Below are 17,535 nucleotides of genomic sequence, written 5' to 3' on the forward strand. Positions count from 1 at the left end.
CAGTTTTCTAGTCACCCATCTGGCTGGTTTTGGCTCTGCCTTTATGCTGTGAATGTGTGAGTAGAATAAACAGGCTCACACAGGAGCATGTACAGTAGGGTAATGCACTGGCTGGGTACATATGTAGCCATGTGTACATGTATATCCTGGAAAAATGATAGGGGGAGGGAGGGGGAAAAGAAGGAGGGGCCCTCCTATATTTTAGCTCCTGTAGCTCAGTGCTTAGAGCAAACGAGCAGGAGGCAGGAGACGCAGCTCCTAGTCTCTCCCATTGCCCAGGGAGGGGTTTTTGACCACCATCTCTGCCTTCCCAATACAGTGCTCAAAACACTAGATCATTCCTACTGAAGCTGAGTCCTAGCCCCCTATCTAATAAACATTGGATAAAATGGGTAAAAACCAACAAAGTTGGGAAGTTTTTGTCCCATTCAGAACAGGGGTTCAGGATAAAAACAAAGAGCTCCTTCTTCCAGCACAGGAGCTATGTCACTGAATCGCGTGCACACTGTCATAGAATCATAGAGAAGCAGGGCTGGAAGGGACCAGCAGAGTCATGTAATTAAACCCCCTGCCTCAGGCAGGATCATCCCTGTTCAAGCCATTCTATGCAAATCCATAATCCATCAGTCCTAACGCAACACCCTAACCTGCCACAAGTAAACCAGGGGGACCAGGGGAGGGGGTAAGGCAGGATTCCCTCCCAGCCCCATGTAACAACCAGCAAAACCCAGAAGCATGGGAAATACCCATTGTAGAACATTAGCATAACTATACTTATATCACTCCTGACCAGTGGCTGTCCAACCTCTTCTTGAACACCTTCAGTGATGGAAAGTCCACACACAGTGTCCCTAGGTAGTCTATTCCACTGCCTTACTGTTCTACCAGTGCAGAAGTTTTTCCTGATATCCAATCTAAACCTACTTTACTGGAACTTCAAGACATTGGTCTGCGTCCTGTTCTCTGCAGCATGAGCTAAAAGGTGTTCTCCCTCTTCTTTATGGCAGCCCTTCAACTATTTGAAGATTGCTATCATGTCTCTTCTTAAGTGCCTTTTCCTCAAGCAGAACATGCCTGGTTCCTTTAGCCTCTCCTTGCATGACTTGCTTTCCAAGCACTTGATCATCTTTGACACCTCTGTACCCTCTCCTTTAAAAAATGTGGAACCCAAAACTGCACGCAGTATTCTAGATGAGGCCTAACCAGCACCAAGTAGAGAGAAACTATCATTTCCTGTGTCTTGTACCTAATGCTTTGATGCATTCTAAAACCACATTTGCCTTTTGTACAGCTGCATCACACTGCAGACTCGTATTGAATCTGTGATCTACCAAGACTCCAAGATTCTTTTCCATTATGTTGCCATACTGCCATGTGCCACCCGTTTTGTACCTGTATTTTTTATTATTCATCCCAAGGTACATTTGTCAGAATTGAACTTCATCCTATTAGCTCCAGCCCAGCTTTCCAATCTGTTGGGATCCTTCCATTACTCTCCCATCCTCTAATGTTTTCATAATCCTTCCCTTTTGCTTTCCCAGTGAAGTCACCTCTCCTGCTCCTGTTCTCACTGTTCTCCATGTGAGGGCCATCCTTGTGGGGCCCTTCAACAGCCCCAGTGTTGGAGAAACTTGCCATGGGAAAAGTGGGGAGATCACATTGCCCTTTTTCCTGCACCATCAAAGGTGGGAGTCGGGGTGTTGTGTGTTTCACCCAGTGAAGTGAATAAGATACGTCACGGTACAGCTGACCTGCTTCATTCGGCAACATCTATTTCTAGCTTGAGGTGCACTTTTGGTGGGGTGGATGGAGCATCCCACAGAAGCACGGGGGCTCTCCAGTATGCTTGGCAGCAGACCCGGAAGTGGAAGACCAGGAGCACCCAGAAGTGGACCAGGAGCTCAGTGACTGGTGCCTCCTGGGTTTGGGGGGAGCACCTGGGGTCCCCCTGTGGTTGATTGGTGGGTACAAGGGGCCCTCCAGAATGCTCCTTGGCATACCTGGAAGTGGACCGGAAATACTTCCAGTCCACTTCTGGGTTTGCCACTGAGCATTGGGGGGGGTGGGGGGGGAGGCTGGGGGAAACGCACTCCTGTGAGACGCTTCATCCACCCCAGCATTGCAGCAATCACGAGCTGTACCTGCTACCTCAAGGTATGTAGAAAAAAACTTTTAAAGCTGTGTCTATGGCCAAATCGCTGATGCAGTGAATCTTCAGATTTGGATTCGTCCGAATCAAATCAGGGACAGTGATCCAAATCAATTAATTGAATCACTGTCTCCAATTCAGGCTGAATCTGAATTGAATGGGGCTGATTTCGCACACCCATAGTATGTAGAATCAATGGTTGTAAGAGGTATGAACTGCCACATCCATTTCAAGGGGGTGCTAATTCTGAAGTCTAGTTAAAAAAAAAAAAAAAAAAAATTAAAAGTCAACATTTTGTGTTGTTTCACTACTATTTTAGTACACTTGAAAAATGGGGCTGGGGCTGCATGCAGAGTCTGAATAGGGTGTAATCCTTCATCTCCTGCATTTGATTCTTGGTCTCCAAACTGACCAGTCTTCCCATTTGTAACCTCTTTCTAGCTGCTGAACAGACTGTCCAGGACATAAAGCTAGAAGTTATCTTGACACATACACACATGTACCACTTAATACATAACAGAGTTCATCTAGTCCAGCCCTTCGCACCGAGGCAATATCAGTTGTCCTCTGCTCATTTTTCGTTCTTTAGATTCTGATTTTGATTTAGGTTTTGATTTTTCTTTAAAATATTTATATAGTGCCCATTCATTCTCTCTTCAGCTTATTCCTTGCCACTGCAAGATACTATTTGGTTTTGCTTTCTTTACTAGTAACTAGGGTCACTCTTTTCATATTTCATTTCTTTACCACCAATTTCATTTTGCATGTCCTGCCAATAGGAATTCTGATGAAGAGTAAGTCTGGAGCTCCAACTGCAAGAGATGGGGAAGATTAATGTTTTGATAAGTAACAGTCACAGATGAATGTCTATAGGTGCAGACAGAAATTACATTTGTCACTTGATCATCCCCTTGAAAGCACACTACAGCCATGCCTTTACTGAACTACATGGCTGCAGATTACTCCAATCATGTGACAAATTAACCCTTATAATATGAGGGTTCAGATGAAGGGGCTCCAAAGCAAAGCGCGTGCATTAACTTCTGTCTGCTCTGGCGACTGGGCTGCTGCAGCCCAGCCTTGTCCCCAGTGGTGTTTCAGGATGGGAGGGAGAGAAGGCGGGGGGGGAGGTCTGTTCTGAGGTTTCCCCAGCCTGTCCTGGAAGTGGGGGGGCAGCTGGATTGGAGCTCCTCCCCAAGGTGGGGGACCCCAATTTATTCACCCCACCCCTCCAGCAAAGGCAGGGGAAACCCCAGAGCAGATCTCCCTCCCCTGCCTTCTCCCCCTCCCATCCTGAGACAGAACCAGACCTGGGGGGCGGGGGCAGAGCTAGGGGAGGAGGATGCAGACCCACAGTCTCTCTCACTGCATTGGTTTCAAATTGGAGCTCAATCCCACACCCTCCCGACCCAACAGCTAATGTATTTTGGGTTGGGAGGACCAGTCTAACTCGTGGCACTTTCTGTAAAGTGCCATAAGTTAGATGGGGGGCTGCACTTCAGTCTGTGCCTTATATTCTGTCAGTTGCTGGACTCTTCATAGATTTCATAGGCACTAGGGCTGGAAGGGACCCTGGAGGATCACTGAGTCCAGCCCCCCGCCCCAGGGGCAGGAAGTCAGCAGGGATCATAGGATCCCAGCAAGATAAACATCCAAATGTCTCTTGAAGGCATTCAAAGTGGGTGCTTGAACCACCTCCGGTGGCAGTCTATTCCAAACCTTAGGGGCTCGGACAGTAAAGAAGTTCTTTCTTATGTCCAGCCTGAAATGGTCATGGAGAAGTTTGTGACCATTTGACCTTGTCATCCCTTGGGGCGCTCTGGTGAACAAATGTTCCCCTAGATCCTGGTGAGCACCCCTGATAAATTTGTAGGTGGCAACCAGATCACCCCGAGCCTGCACTTTTCCAGGCTGAAGAGTCCCATGGCTCTCAGCCTCTCATCATCAGGTCTGTTTTCCTGACCTCTGATCATGCGCATGGCTCTCCTCTACACTCTCTCAAACTTCTTTTATATACCTGTACACTTAGGCCAAATTATTTGGGCCATTAAGGCTGTGTTGTGTTCATTCTGTGGTGTAAAGTAGCCTTATATATCTGATTTAATTGATTGTTGAAGGATTTTTTTAACTTCAAACTTTTTAAAGGATTTTTTGTGCCTCCAAATCTGGTTGCCATTTTAAGGATATGATCAGGTATAATGGGCATAGCTGGGACAGCCCCACGACTGGTTGATCCCTGTCTCCCACAGGATCTTCCAAACAGTTGGCAGTTTGCATAGAACAGAGAAGCTTTCAGTCTGCTTTATGTATTCTGGGGACCCAGCTTGCTCCCAGAAGCTCTAGGATCAGAGAATGCAAAGGTGACCTAAAGTTCTGTTTATTTTCCCCCTACCCCAGATTTGCATTAAGCACACCTTATTAACTTCTAGGTGCTCTCATGACTCAAGGAATTCTCTCTGGAATGAGGCATCTCCTGTGCAATCTATGAAAAGTTAGAGTAAGATCCACAGAAACCAGAAAGCTGAGAAGGGACCTGCCCACAGTCATAATAGGAAATGCTGAGGAAAGGGATGGAGCTTAAGAAGTTAGGGGTCAAATCCCAGTTGTTCTTATAAACACCCCTGTCCATCTCAAGTGTTGCAATAGCTTAAATATAAGGGCATTTTTATCCATGCATGTGTCGCAGCTCCGGGTGCTTTGAATTGCGCCTGGCACTGCAACACATACAGTTGTATAAGTGGTGAAATACGTGTCAGCACTGAGAAAATGGCGGTGGCGTGCTTTTGAACTAAAACACCCTAGAGGTGATTTAGTTCAAAAGTGTACCACCACCAGTTTCTGCTCACTGATGTGCATTTTGCCACTTATACAACTGCATGCAGTGCAGTGCAGTTCGCCTCAGCTTGTGTGTGAAGCAGACTTGATTAATCGAGTCTGCTCCAAAGCAGTGGATCTCTGGCACTTTGCTGGAAAAAAAAATATGTGTATGAATGCCCTAATTGCTTTGCCCAAGGAGGGTGATCCAAAACAAGAACATGAGATTCTATGCTTCTTTATACAACCAATGGGGGTAGGGGGGACTTAGTTGCCTCCGATGGGCAATCCATAGGGTCCAGATGCTGAGCAGACAAGGATATCCCTGTCTCCAATGATAAATACTAGGCAGAGGGGCATCTCTCAACCCTTGCTTCTCTGTCATCTCAGGTTCCACAGCTTCGAGAGGGCTGGAGTTTTTTGCACAATGACAGCACCACTGAGTTCAGAACACAACACACACAGCAGATTTCACTCACTGAATATGGCCAAGAGTGATCAACTTTTTCACAATAACTTATAAATCCCACATCTCAGGTGAGTGCATATGGCAAGGCTAGAGAACAGGAAGGGTGGGGCTGGCTGGGCTACAAGACAGCCCAAAATGCAAGCTTCATAGGACAAGGAGGAGAACAAGAGGACCCCTGACTGGTTTGGGTGCTCCCCTGGGAGTGGGTGGTCAAATAATGATTAATATAAAACAGATAAATAGCCCTGGAAAGCAGAGACAGGAATCCAGGTTTCCATTCTCCCACAGCAATGTTCTCATCATTGGTCTATAGATTCATATACCCCTGCTGCTGGCCTATGAATCTTCTACTCAGATTTTACAGAATGGGTGGAGAGTATACCCACACAGTCTATTTTGTAAACTAGTAGTTAGGGACTCACCTGGAAAGTGGGAGATGTGGGTTTGAATCCTCTTAGGCTGAAGAGAACCTAGAGGGCTCCACTCCTGGGTAAGTGATCAAAGGCAGGGGCTGGCAACCTTTTGCCAGTGTTGGCTGCTGGTTGTGACCCAGCTCTCACCACAGACCGTACTCTTATACCCCTCCCTGGCAGTCGGCAGATGCTGTGAAGGAATAGATAGGAAAAAGACAGGTGCTAGGACCCTGGGGATGTCTCCCTTGAGGTAGCAGAGAGAATAAATTGAATGCAGCAAGCAAGATGACTCTGGGGACACCTCTGCTGCTATGGCTGGAGTGTGCTGTTGATCTGCTGAGATGCCATGGAACAGATCTAGACTATTCATGGGCTGCATCTAGCCTACAGGCTGTGAGTTGCTGCTCCCTGCCCTAGGACATTGTACAAAAGACCACCACTATCACCAGGTGTGTGTGAGAGGGGCTGCAGGTCTTGGGCTTTGGACCACACTCAATGATTTTTATGTTAGGTGTGCTTTATGGTTACCTGACAAATAAGATGGCTAGGCATACTTTAGGCAGCCCCAGGCTCTGATTTGTGTTGCACCAGAGTTTAGGAAGGAGTTAGGCAGCTAGGTACTCACACTGGATTGCTTGTAAGCATGCTCAAAAGCCTAAGTCTAAGCCCTCGAGCAGTTTTGTCTATTGGAGCAGGGTTTATCTTGATCAATTTTTGTTACTTAAGGATGTAGGGATGGTTCCACATAATTATTTTATTCTGGGGGCAGAAGCTTGCCCCAGGAGTGCAGCACATTGATTTGAGTTGGAGCAGCCCTGGCTGGCTAGCTTGCCAGCCTAGAGCTGCTCCTTGGGTCAACGTGCTGAGGAGGGTTTGGCTGGGGCATGACGGTACTTCAATGTGGGGCCAGCTGGCAGGCAGGCCCCGTACTGAAGCACTCTCATGCCCCAGCCAGCCAAGACAGTGTCTACATGTGAGCTGCTGTGGAGTAAAAACTCTGCAGCAGGATAGTACTTGTTAATCAATCTACTCTGGCCTATTAGGGATGCACATGTAGATGTGCAGCATTTACTGTGCAGCATACTACTGTGCAAGAACTGTGCAGTAAACATCTTGTGTAAATGAACCCACAGGAAAGGATTTTTCCAGGCTCTCACAAATAGTAAAATTTCCTCATCAAAAAGGCGCAAGAAGTCTTTATAGACCTTTAAGAGATGGGGAAAAAACACATTGCAGGTGTCACATTTGGTTGACCGAACATGCAGTTAATGGGAGTGTGATTGTTCAGTGTTTTACTGTAATACATATATCCAAATGTGAGAAGAAAGCATTGTTTTCTACTGTGAAAATCTACACATATCAGCCCTGAGTCACCACCCAAGATTTATTTTCAGGATCTTTCTCAAGAATCATTACATGATATATTTGTGCTTTATTCATGAAATATTTGGCTAGCTTCCAAATAACATGAGTTGTGTTAAAGTAACTTCTCAGGTAAAAAAAAAAATAAAAATTCAGACAGTAACTACCATTAAGCATTGTTTTTTATTGTACAGACTGTAGTGTTTATGGTACATGCAGAATAAAAAGAAAGTGTCCGTTATATCTGTAAGCACATAAAAGCAATGTAAATATTTTGGATCAGCAATGTATTTCTATTAGGGGCTGATAAATTTAAGTGAACTGACATCTTTCAAGATACACATTTTTTTTTCAAAGTGATTTTCCTCACATAAAGATAAAATATTTCTTGTTTATAATATTGCCTTTAATATTGAAAAAAACAATACTAGTACACTCTCTATGTACATAGAAAAACATAAAACTTTATCCATACCAGTGTTTGTTTTAAATGCAAACAAAAGTCATTAATAGGTTTGCAATTTATGTGCCCCCCAAAAAAGCAGCAGATGCATCCTCTAAAACAACTTTAAATGAATTTATGGCAGAAATAGAACTGAAGGCACTCCTGATTCATATAAAGCAACATGATAAAACAGTATCAGCACAAGAAAAACTTCAGGTGTACAAGGCAGTTTTATGTGGATTTTAAAACCCAATCTTGCACCCATAAACATCAAAGGGTGTTTTGTCATTAACACTAAAAAGAACAGGTTTAGGCCCTAAATTTCCCAAGTTGGGCTTAGAAGAAAGCTAATTCCAGCTAAATTAACCTCACAACTATTTTTAAAAGCTTCATGCAAACCTTATGACAGTATTCTCTGAACACAGTAATATTATTGTGAGGGCAAAGACACCCGCAGGTCACAGCATAAAAAAACATGTTGCAAAAATGCTTTATTTTCTAGGGCTCACACTTTGCAACATTTGAGTTTCACACAATACCCTCCATTAAGACTTCCCAATGGCTGCAGCTAAGCTAAAAGAATAGAACACAATATGTAGTTCCTAAACCATCTCTTGTGAGGGATTAGTTTTGGACTCAGCGATGCATGAATTCTCCTGAAAATAATCTGAGAGTTAATGGCATGCTGACCTCAGCTGATAGGAAGGTTTTGAAAGCTGGCTTCTCTCAGAGACAGCTCATAGCTGGCATGGCACACCTTGATTTTATTTTTAACTCAGGATTGGCTCAGGCCTTATAAAACTGATTTGATAATGAACACTGCAAAAGAGGACTTTGTGATAAGCACCGAAATGTGCTTGTCAGGAAAACATTTTCATAGGAATCATTTCTAGCTTTCTTCTTTAGTTTGCTTCTGTAATCACAGTGAAGACCAACAAACAGCTGGCAGAAACTTTCAAAAAAGATAATGACACGGGAATGCACTGACTAGCTTTCTATGGACATTCGGCATTTGGACATGGAAAGCTTTTGTGTGTCAAAGTCTCTGACCTAATATGGTGTTAGCTTTTTCAGGACATATATTAATTAATTTGTTTATATCTATCTGTTCATACTAGGCCATATCTGACCATTACAGTAAATGGCTGTAGTCAACTGATTATACAATTGAAAAAGAACATTCTTTTAAAACCTGCCAACTTTCATGTTCTTTCTGCTTCAATGGCTTTATACTCTCTAGCCACAATAAAATGAGTGGCATTATAGTGTTGGAAAGCATTTTAGCAGTTCTTTACTATATCATTGTGAATGTATCTTACAAGGAATGAATGGAGGGATAAAAAACCCACAACAACAGCACATCAATCTGTTTATTGAATAGTCAGCAAAATGATATGCAACTGGAATGGGAGAGTAGCAATTTAAGATTACTTTGAAAAATGCGACTAAAAAAGATAAAAACAAATCCAGTAGGGATAAATAGTAGTAATGGATGGTGAATAAGTGATTCTCTGCTCTGGGCCAGGTTATTCACCATTTGTTATTGTAGATCAATTAGGGAGCCTTGAAACTGGCACCAAAAAACTCCCTAGAAAACAAAAATCCCTCTCCATACTGACAGCTTGCCTTGAAGTGTCACTTATATTTCTTTCCGTACTGTTGCTTGAATTGAGCTAAATATTTTGCCGATGGCCTCAAATAGTGGGTCGCAGAAGGTGTGGATGCAGATAGAATAGACCCGGCTAATGCACTGGATCTCAATCAGGTAGCTCCTTATACAAGGCACCACTGCCCAGATGTGCAGGAATGACAAAATGGCAAAGTAAATACCCCAAATGAGAGCCAAAGGAATGCCAAAGATTGCTGCCAGTAAGCGATAAAACCAGTATTTTGTCACAGTGAAGGTGGTGAAGCTAGCTTTCCAGATCCCGTCAAAACTGTGTGTTCCCTCTGGTTCGGCAATCACATCTTCAAAATCAATCTGCAGGGAAAGGAGAACACAAAAGCTAATTAGACAGACCTTCACAGCTGATCACAATACATGGATTCCAAATTCTGTGCCTGTTAAAAGTTACCTACTTACTCTGGCTCTAATTTAACAAAGCACTTAAACATGTTAACACTGTGCATGTAGGTCCCATTGACTACAGTGAAATTTACACACATGCTTAAGTTATGAATGCACTTAAAGTGATTAACTAAACAAGGAAGGGACTACTCATGTTGTTAAAGTTAAGGACATACTTAAAGCAATTTGCTGCATTAGGACCTTCAAATATCTTTGAATTGCATGGAAAAGGCTTGCAAGCTTTGTAAACTCAGGATACTACCAATATAATGTAAAGTGAGCCTCCCCTAACTGAAGCTAAAGAATCTGTTTCTCTAGCTGAACAGGTAAGCATTGTAATAAACAGGGATCTGGGCTTTCCGTTAGTCACGGAAAAGTGCAGATTTTCTGTTTAAGGAGAAAAATTAGGATTTTCTTCTTGTTGAGGACAAAAACATGGATTTTGTCTTTTAAAGGAGAAAAACTAGGGGTACACCAATGGAGATTTTGGGGGCCAATACTGATAGCTGATTTTTAAGAAGGCATATTGCCTGATAGCAATCCAATACAGCATGGAGAGCTGTGCAGCTGATAAGTCTGTTGTGGTGGAAGGGGAGGGGGGAGGGAAAGGGGGTGGGGCAGGCACTGCCCATCCAGGGTGGGGCACAGGACAGAGCTGTGGCTCGTCTGGGGGGCATGGGGAGGGTGGGCTGGCTCCCACTTCTGTGTGCACCCTGGGAGGGCATGGGGGGTGTGCCCCCCTGGATCTGCATGGGGCAGCTGTTGCTACAGGCTGGGTCTGAGCCTGGGGCTGCACTGGGTTCTTCTTGGTGGGGGGGGGGGGGGGGGGGAAGGAGGGAAGGAGGCTGGGCCAGGCTGCACTCAGAGCGCACAGTGGCGGCGCTGGGAGTGGGCCTGCAGGGGGTGGCTGCAGCCACCCCAAAATTTGCTGTAGCTCCTGCCCCCAACCCTTCCTCCCAGCACTGCTGCTGGCTGCTCCTGGCACAGCCCCCACTGGGAAGAGCCTGGCGCAGCCCCAGCCCCAAGTGGCATCCTGCCTTGCCACATGCAGATCTGGAAGTACATGCCACCCCCTCCTGTGCCCTCTCGGGGTGTGTGCAATGGCAGGAGCTGCCCCCTTTTCCCATGTCCCACCATATGAGCTGTGGCTCCATCTCATGCCTACCCTACCCTGGCTGGGCAGCACCTGCCCCAGCCCCTGCCCCAGTCCCATTCTCTCTTGCATCATGGGAGCCTTGATCTGCGCCCCCATGCCCCTTTCCTCCTCCCTCCCCTTCCAGCACACCAGACTTACCAGCTGCACACAGCTCTCTGAGCTGCTGAGCTGTGTTCCTCACTGCCTATGTGCTGAGCTGCAGCTGCATGCATGCATGACCCATTTATTGGCCACATCAAGCCGATTTCCGATACAGCCAATTTTCTTTATATCAGTGCTGATCTGATATTGGACCGATGTATTGATGCACCTCTAAGAAAAACATGTGAAATGGGTTTCCCCTTGCAGGCATGCAGAGTTCCAGCCGCTAAGGGGCTGGGGGAAGTGGGAACAGGGCAGTCAGGCATGGGGTAGGATATGCATGTGCGCATGTATACATGCATGTGGCAGCCAGGCAGAGTGGAGAGCAGTGGGGGGGAATTGAGACCCCCAGAGTGAGGGAGAGAGAAAGGGGTAGTTGGGGCAGGGCTAGGGGCGCTGCCCAACTGGGACAGTGTGTGGGGCCTGGGTCAGGAATGTGTGGCTTCAGGGTCAAGGCAGGGAGCAGGACACAGCCGTGGGCAATTCATTTGGGGATATGGTGGGGGTGGGGCTGGCTCCCTGCTGCTGCATGCACTTTTGGGGATGCATGGGGGGGCTCGTGCCCCCCAGATTTGTGTCTGGGGTAGGTGCAGGCTGCCTGCTATGGGCTTGGGGCTTCATGCCCTGCTGCCCTCCCCTGGAGGCAGGACCTGGTGCAGGGGTGGTAGTGCAGAGTTGTGCACTCCACTCTTGCCAGGTGGGTAGGGGGTGCCTCGCCATGGCAGCACATGGGGCTCCCGGTGATGGCACCAAGCTTCCCTGCCAAGCTCTGCCCTGCTGTGCCGGTTCCTAACCACTGGGCCACAAAAGCCCCTGCAGGGTGGGCAGCTGGGCAGCAAGCCCCATGCCCACAGCTGCCAGCCTGCATCCACCCCCCCCCCCAATGGACTCCACTCCAGCCATGCCAACTGTGGGGGTGGGGGAGCCTGACTCTGTGGTCTGCTCTGGCTGCAGCAGCTGTCACCTCCCACAGGTAGCAGTCAGGGCTTGGGCGCTGCAGACCCGGGCCCATGGCCCCATAGCTCTGGCAACTGGAGGCAGGGGGCTGGGGGTAGTGAGAGGCACCAGCAAGGATAGGGGGGCTGTGGGTTGGGGAGTGAGAAGCACTGGCAGGGCCAGGGAGCTATGGCTTGGGAGTGAGGGGTGCCAGCAGGGCTGGGGGAGGGGAGGGCTGTGGATCAGGAGCAAGGAGAACTGGCAGGGCCAGGGGTGCTGAGACTTGGGTGTGAGGGGCAATGGCATGGGCAGGGCACCAGCATATCAGGACTGCTCAGCACCATAAAGTAGGAATGGGGGCAGTTGCAGCTGAACTCACATCTTGATGAGTGTAGGGGGCAGGGGGAGGTCTGATTTTCCTATGATAAACCAAAATTTAAATGTCAATATATACAGGTATTTAGAATGTATTTTATTATAATGATTGAGGAACTGTTGAAATTTGCAATTGCTTTTAAATTCTAAATATGTCAATAAAACATTGTGTTCAACTGATACCTATTTATATATTGGTGTTTCATTCTAATTGCAGAAAAACATGGATTTTATCAGACAATTTACAGTTTCTAAACAGGGAAAACCAGGATCCCTGGTGATAAAGCACAGAGGGCAGGGGGTTTTGTAATAGCTGATCTTTGAACATTTAGGACTTTACAGGTGGTTACCAGAATCCTACATTGATTTAGCAGTGAATTGACAGCTATTGGGTAAGGTGGAGCACAGAGGCAATATGGTGTCACAAGACTGTTCCACTCAAAAGGTAAGAAACCACATTTGACATTATCACAAGCTTCCAAGCGGCCTTTTGACTGTCCCTCAATACAGTGTATTACTACAGGGCAACCTTAAAATGGCAAATGCATGGATGGCAAGAGTGACAAAAGGTGTAAGTTATCAGTTATCTGAGGATCATTTTTTTTCTGAGAATAGGGAGCGCAGGAATCCACCACAGAGACAGACTGTTAATTGCTGTGATCCCAAATTTATATCAGTGATTCTCAATCAAGGTGCCATAGCACCCTGGGGTGTCTTTCAAGGGTGTCAGGCAATGTTAGCATTGTTAGGCGTGCAAACATGTTTCACAAGATAAATCCAGGAATAGGAATTTAAAGTTTTAAATACATTCTGACTTGTTGTGGTCTTTGAGTTTTCTGCAACAGAAGAATTTGTTGCAGAGAACTTTTCTGTAGTCAAAAACTGAGTGAAAGCTAAAAGCTGACACTTTCTGAGGGGTGCCTTGAGTCTAAAAAGGTTGAGAACCGCTATTTTAGATGTGTTCAGCTGAGTTATTAACCACAGCCTGCACAAATTCCACAACATGTTTCTCTTTTCAACAAGCATCACTTTCATCTTATTCAAATTAAACCTAAGCTATATTTCACATTACAGGCCAGCTCTTTTGAAAACTCCTTCTGATGGCATAAAGGACTGGATCATCCCCTGAAGGAGCAGGGAACTGGTTCCGTCTGGGCTTGTTAAAAAGGAGACACAGAACTAACTATGACTGTCCCTTTTTTAAGCATTTGATTTGGAGTGCCACAGGCTATCGCCTTTTTTCAAAGAGTGAAGGACATTGGGTTGTGGTATCATCAGGGTCTCCACTGCCCAGCAAACTTACTGGGCAATCTAAAGAAATACATGTTGCTAGGTAAAGTGACTGCATTGATTTGTGCCATTTCATAAGACATGCACTCAATAAGAAATTCCATTTTGCTGAAGTGTCTAATATCACCTTTAATACCATTATTGAATTGTGACAGTTAATATATGAGGAAGATGCTTATTTAAATATACACTCTGGAACAAACATATATATCATCTGAAAATTATATTTAATGCTTCTGATAGTGCAGCTCTTTTGGAACGTATTGGTGGAGTTAAACATAAGGATACTATTTACATTATAGTTCTTTGTGCTCATGATGTTTATGGGATGACATTCTGCTACTGTAGTTCATCTCTCTTATTACTAACCTGCATAAAAAGTAACCTGAGGAAGCACTATACTACAGGATGAATATTTTACAGATCTCTGTTGAAATGCCAAAACATGCAGGAAGTTTTATTGTCAAAACATTTCCAGTAGAAAATTAACAGAAACATGTTGAGACATAATAGTTCATCCCCACATCACAGAAACATGTGCTTGATATAACCCACAGCACAGGATATTTGATGTAGCCAACATAACCAAACAGTGTAGGTACTGCAGGTCAACACAGGGAAAAAAAATCACAACAGTATACTGTTCCAAGAACTTGAATACTCAGATGAGGGGAAAGACCAGGATGCTCACAAGACATGATCCTCAAGTTAAACTGGGACAGCTGCCATGTGTGAGGGTGAACAGCAGTGATTCTCATCCCGGGTGCTGTGACATCCTGGGATACCTTGAGAGCCTTTCAAGGATGCCATGAAGTGCCACACAATGTTAGCAGTGTTATATGGGTTAACATGATTAAAAAGGTAAACACAGAGATTTCAAATCTATAGTGTTAAAAGTATTCTGCCCTGTTGTGGTATTTCTGAGTCCTTTACAGCAGAAGAATTGCTCTATTATGTTTCTGTGTTTTAAAATAAGTGAAAACTAAGAGCTGCATTTCTTGAGGAGTGCTTTGAGTTCATCCAAATGTACCTCAAGTCTAAAAAAGTTGAGAACCATTAATTTACAGAATGAGACAAAAATGGTACTGAGAAACAGAGGTAACAGTCCTTTAGATTGGTATTTAATGGTCAACTCCTATACTTAGTAGCATTCTAGTATAATATTAACGCACTCTGCATTATCCTTATCTTTACCTCTTCTGGAAATAAGTAAAAATAAAAAAAACCCTGTACATATTCTTTATGGAGAAGCAAGAATAACTCTTGTTTTAACCTTTATATTTTCATGGAGGTCAGTTCTTTTTGCAACACTGGGGAAAAATCTGTCTTAAAAGTTTACAACTGTGTTTTCTAAAATTTTTCAGTGAAATTCCTGTAAACCAATAGTCTCCACTCAGCTCCAGACAAAAGCGTATGTACTTATTGTGAAGAAAAGTTGCTTTATCATCAACCTGTGATCTGCTTTTATTAACAGAAAGGTGATTCCAAAGCGATACTGCATAATCTATAGATTCCTGGCTTGTCTAGACACACGTTGAATTCCTGCCCTATTGAAGTTAATAAGAATGACTGATTTTCCAGGATTTTTTATTATGTGCACACATTTAATGGAGCTGCAGCTCTGTTTTTCCCTATAGAAGGTATGCAAAGCCAGAAATTTATAAGGAATTTGTACTTCAACATAATTACAAAAATATATTGGATTGTTATATGTCTCTTCTTCAGTAGAAACATTCACTGTAAAATAATGTGTTTTTCTACCTCACATAAATGATTTTTTTCTGTTTTGTTTTAGCTCATAATGGAAAATAATTCCCAGTGAAATCAACATATAAAACTAATGAATTCTCACCAGTAAATTTCCAAGGTTACTCAAGTTCAACACCACTAGTGGGCAAAACCAGGACGTGGAAATCTTGGATTTTGGAACTAAAATAAATTAACATTTATTTATTTATAAATGCTGAGAACTTTTTAATTTGTGAGTAACATCAAATGAAATAATATACCCCACTTCTGCTGATTCCTATTGGGCGCATCTATGTGAGACACTATGTCACTGTAGTGATGAACTACATCATTGTTAGTGCATTGTTACGGTGACGTAGCTGCTAAAAATAACTGTGCGCCATCATTTAGTACTTCTTAAAGCAAATACTAAATGACAGTGCAGTAACGACTGCACCCTGAGGGGCTCGTGTAGATGAACCCATTGAGAATGTATTAGGTTTGAAAAGTATGGACTTTGGGATTTTTAAAATATGATGCAAAATACTTTTTTAAGAAGCACTGGTCCATAAAATAATGTTATGAGTTTGTATGTATGCTGCCAGTTTGCAACCAAAATCTAGCAAAATGCATTGAGAAAAATGATCTGCACTGGATGTGCTGCAACACTGGCTGGCTAACCTGGACCATCAAATGCTTTCACATTCTGCCCATTTAGGGCTACATTACAGGAGAAAAATGTATGTGTGTATAAAGGAAAAAACCCTCCAAAACATAATTTCTCACTCTGATAGAGTCTAGATATCTGATTTCTATTATATAAAGAAAACTTGGAGTTCAGTAATTTATATACTGGAGTTTAGGTCTAAAACATGCACACTGATTTTCCATAGCCAGACTTATGAGCTTTTGAGTAGAAAATGTGTGTGAATCTATGCAACGTGTATTAGGTCTGTGCGAAGCAGCAAGTATTTGCTTCAGATTCAGATTTGGAGGGACAGTGATTCGATTTGGTGATTTGAATCACTGTCCCAATTCAATTTGGCCAATTTTCGGATTCGGAGATTTGGTGCCGATTCGGAGATTCAGCCATAGAGTATAACGGTAAAATACCTATAACTTTGTCATTTATTTGCAGATCTGGATGAAAACAGCAGGGATGGTAGCCCCTCCTGAGGGCTTGAAGCAAGCCTGCCAAGTTTCAAGGAGATAGGTGCAGGGGTTTCTGTGAAAGTGCACCTCAAACTGTTGAAAGCAAAACTCATATCACTTGTGTGTGTTAAGGCAGAGCAGGATGAATGCAGCAGGGATGGTAATCCCTCCTGCAGGCATGTGGCCTGCCAGGTTTCAGGCAGAGTGGTACAGGGGTTTCTGTGAAAGTGCACCTCGAGGTTCTGAAAGCAAATAAAAAAACAAATGGGTATGCAGTGAGGAGGGTGGCACTCACTATCTGCACAGGGAGCTTGGTGAACCCCAGCAGTGGGAGGTTCACCTTCAGGAACACCAGCTGCTCCACCAAACCAGGATCCAAGAAGGTGAGGTGGGGTGCCACAACATCATCAGCAATGCTGAACATCCACTTGTTTGGAACACCAGCTGGTGTACAGGACAGGTGTTCCTGGGCAACTGTGGCCAGATCCTGCTACATCTAGCTGTGGGTTGCCCAATAGGCCAAAGAGTTACAGTGCAGTGGCTCCACGTCCTCAGCGAGATAGGTAGCCACTGAGGCCTCTATGCTACCTGCCTGATGGTGGGGTCTGGTGCCTCTGGACCCCAACATTGAAGCCATGCCCTTGGTCTGCATTGGCAACGGCTGTGGTAGAGGAGATTGGCTCGTGGTTGGAGTGCTGGCACAGGGAAGTAGATCCACCTCTTCCAGGTCCCCCCACCTCTGCCCTTCTGCTTCCCTGACTCTGTTCACCAGCACCTCCATCCAGTGATTGAGGGTTTTGCTACTGAAAATGCTCCTCTTCACCCTTGGGTTGCACATGCCTACTAGCACGTGGACTGTACTGGACCACAATGGATCCAGCTGTTTTTTTGATGCCTTCCTTCAGCTGCTTTACCAGTGCCTGCACTTCTGGTGAAAGCAGCTTGCCCCAGCCAGGATGCCCCTGGAACTTCTCCATTTCATTCTCAAGCTCCTTCACTACAGGGATCACCTGGTGCTGAGGCTCCTGGTGGCCTTG

The 17,535-nt window shown here is 44.7% G+C and overlaps 1 protein-coding gene across 3 annotated transcripts in view; it reads right to left on the reverse strand.

Annotated features, from left to right (window-relative positions):
* Positions 1–7,371: 7,371 nt before the first annotated feature.
* The window catches only part of CAV1 (caveolin 1), a 38,980-nt gene continuing 28,816 nt past the window's right edge, over positions 7,372–17,535 (reverse strand). The window contains exon 3 of one of the 3 annotated variants that reach the window (XM_006265774.4): positions 7,372–9,633. In XM_006265774.4, the coding sequence (XP_006265836.1) occupies positions 9,292–9,633 (342 nt within the window). In that variant the 3' untranslated portion in view covers positions 7,372–9,291. The remainder of the gene's footprint in view (positions 9,634–17,535) is intronic. The other 2 variants (XM_059725951.1, XM_059725952.1) reach the window with 2 other exon arrangements.

The sequence above is a fragment of the Alligator mississippiensis genome, chromosome 4, assembly GCF_030867095.1.
Source record: "Alligator mississippiensis isolate rAllMis1 chromosome 4, rAllMis1, whole genome shotgun sequence".
In the NCBI taxonomy this organism is placed as follows: Eukaryota; Metazoa; Chordata; order Crocodylia; family Alligatoridae; genus Alligator; species Alligator mississippiensis.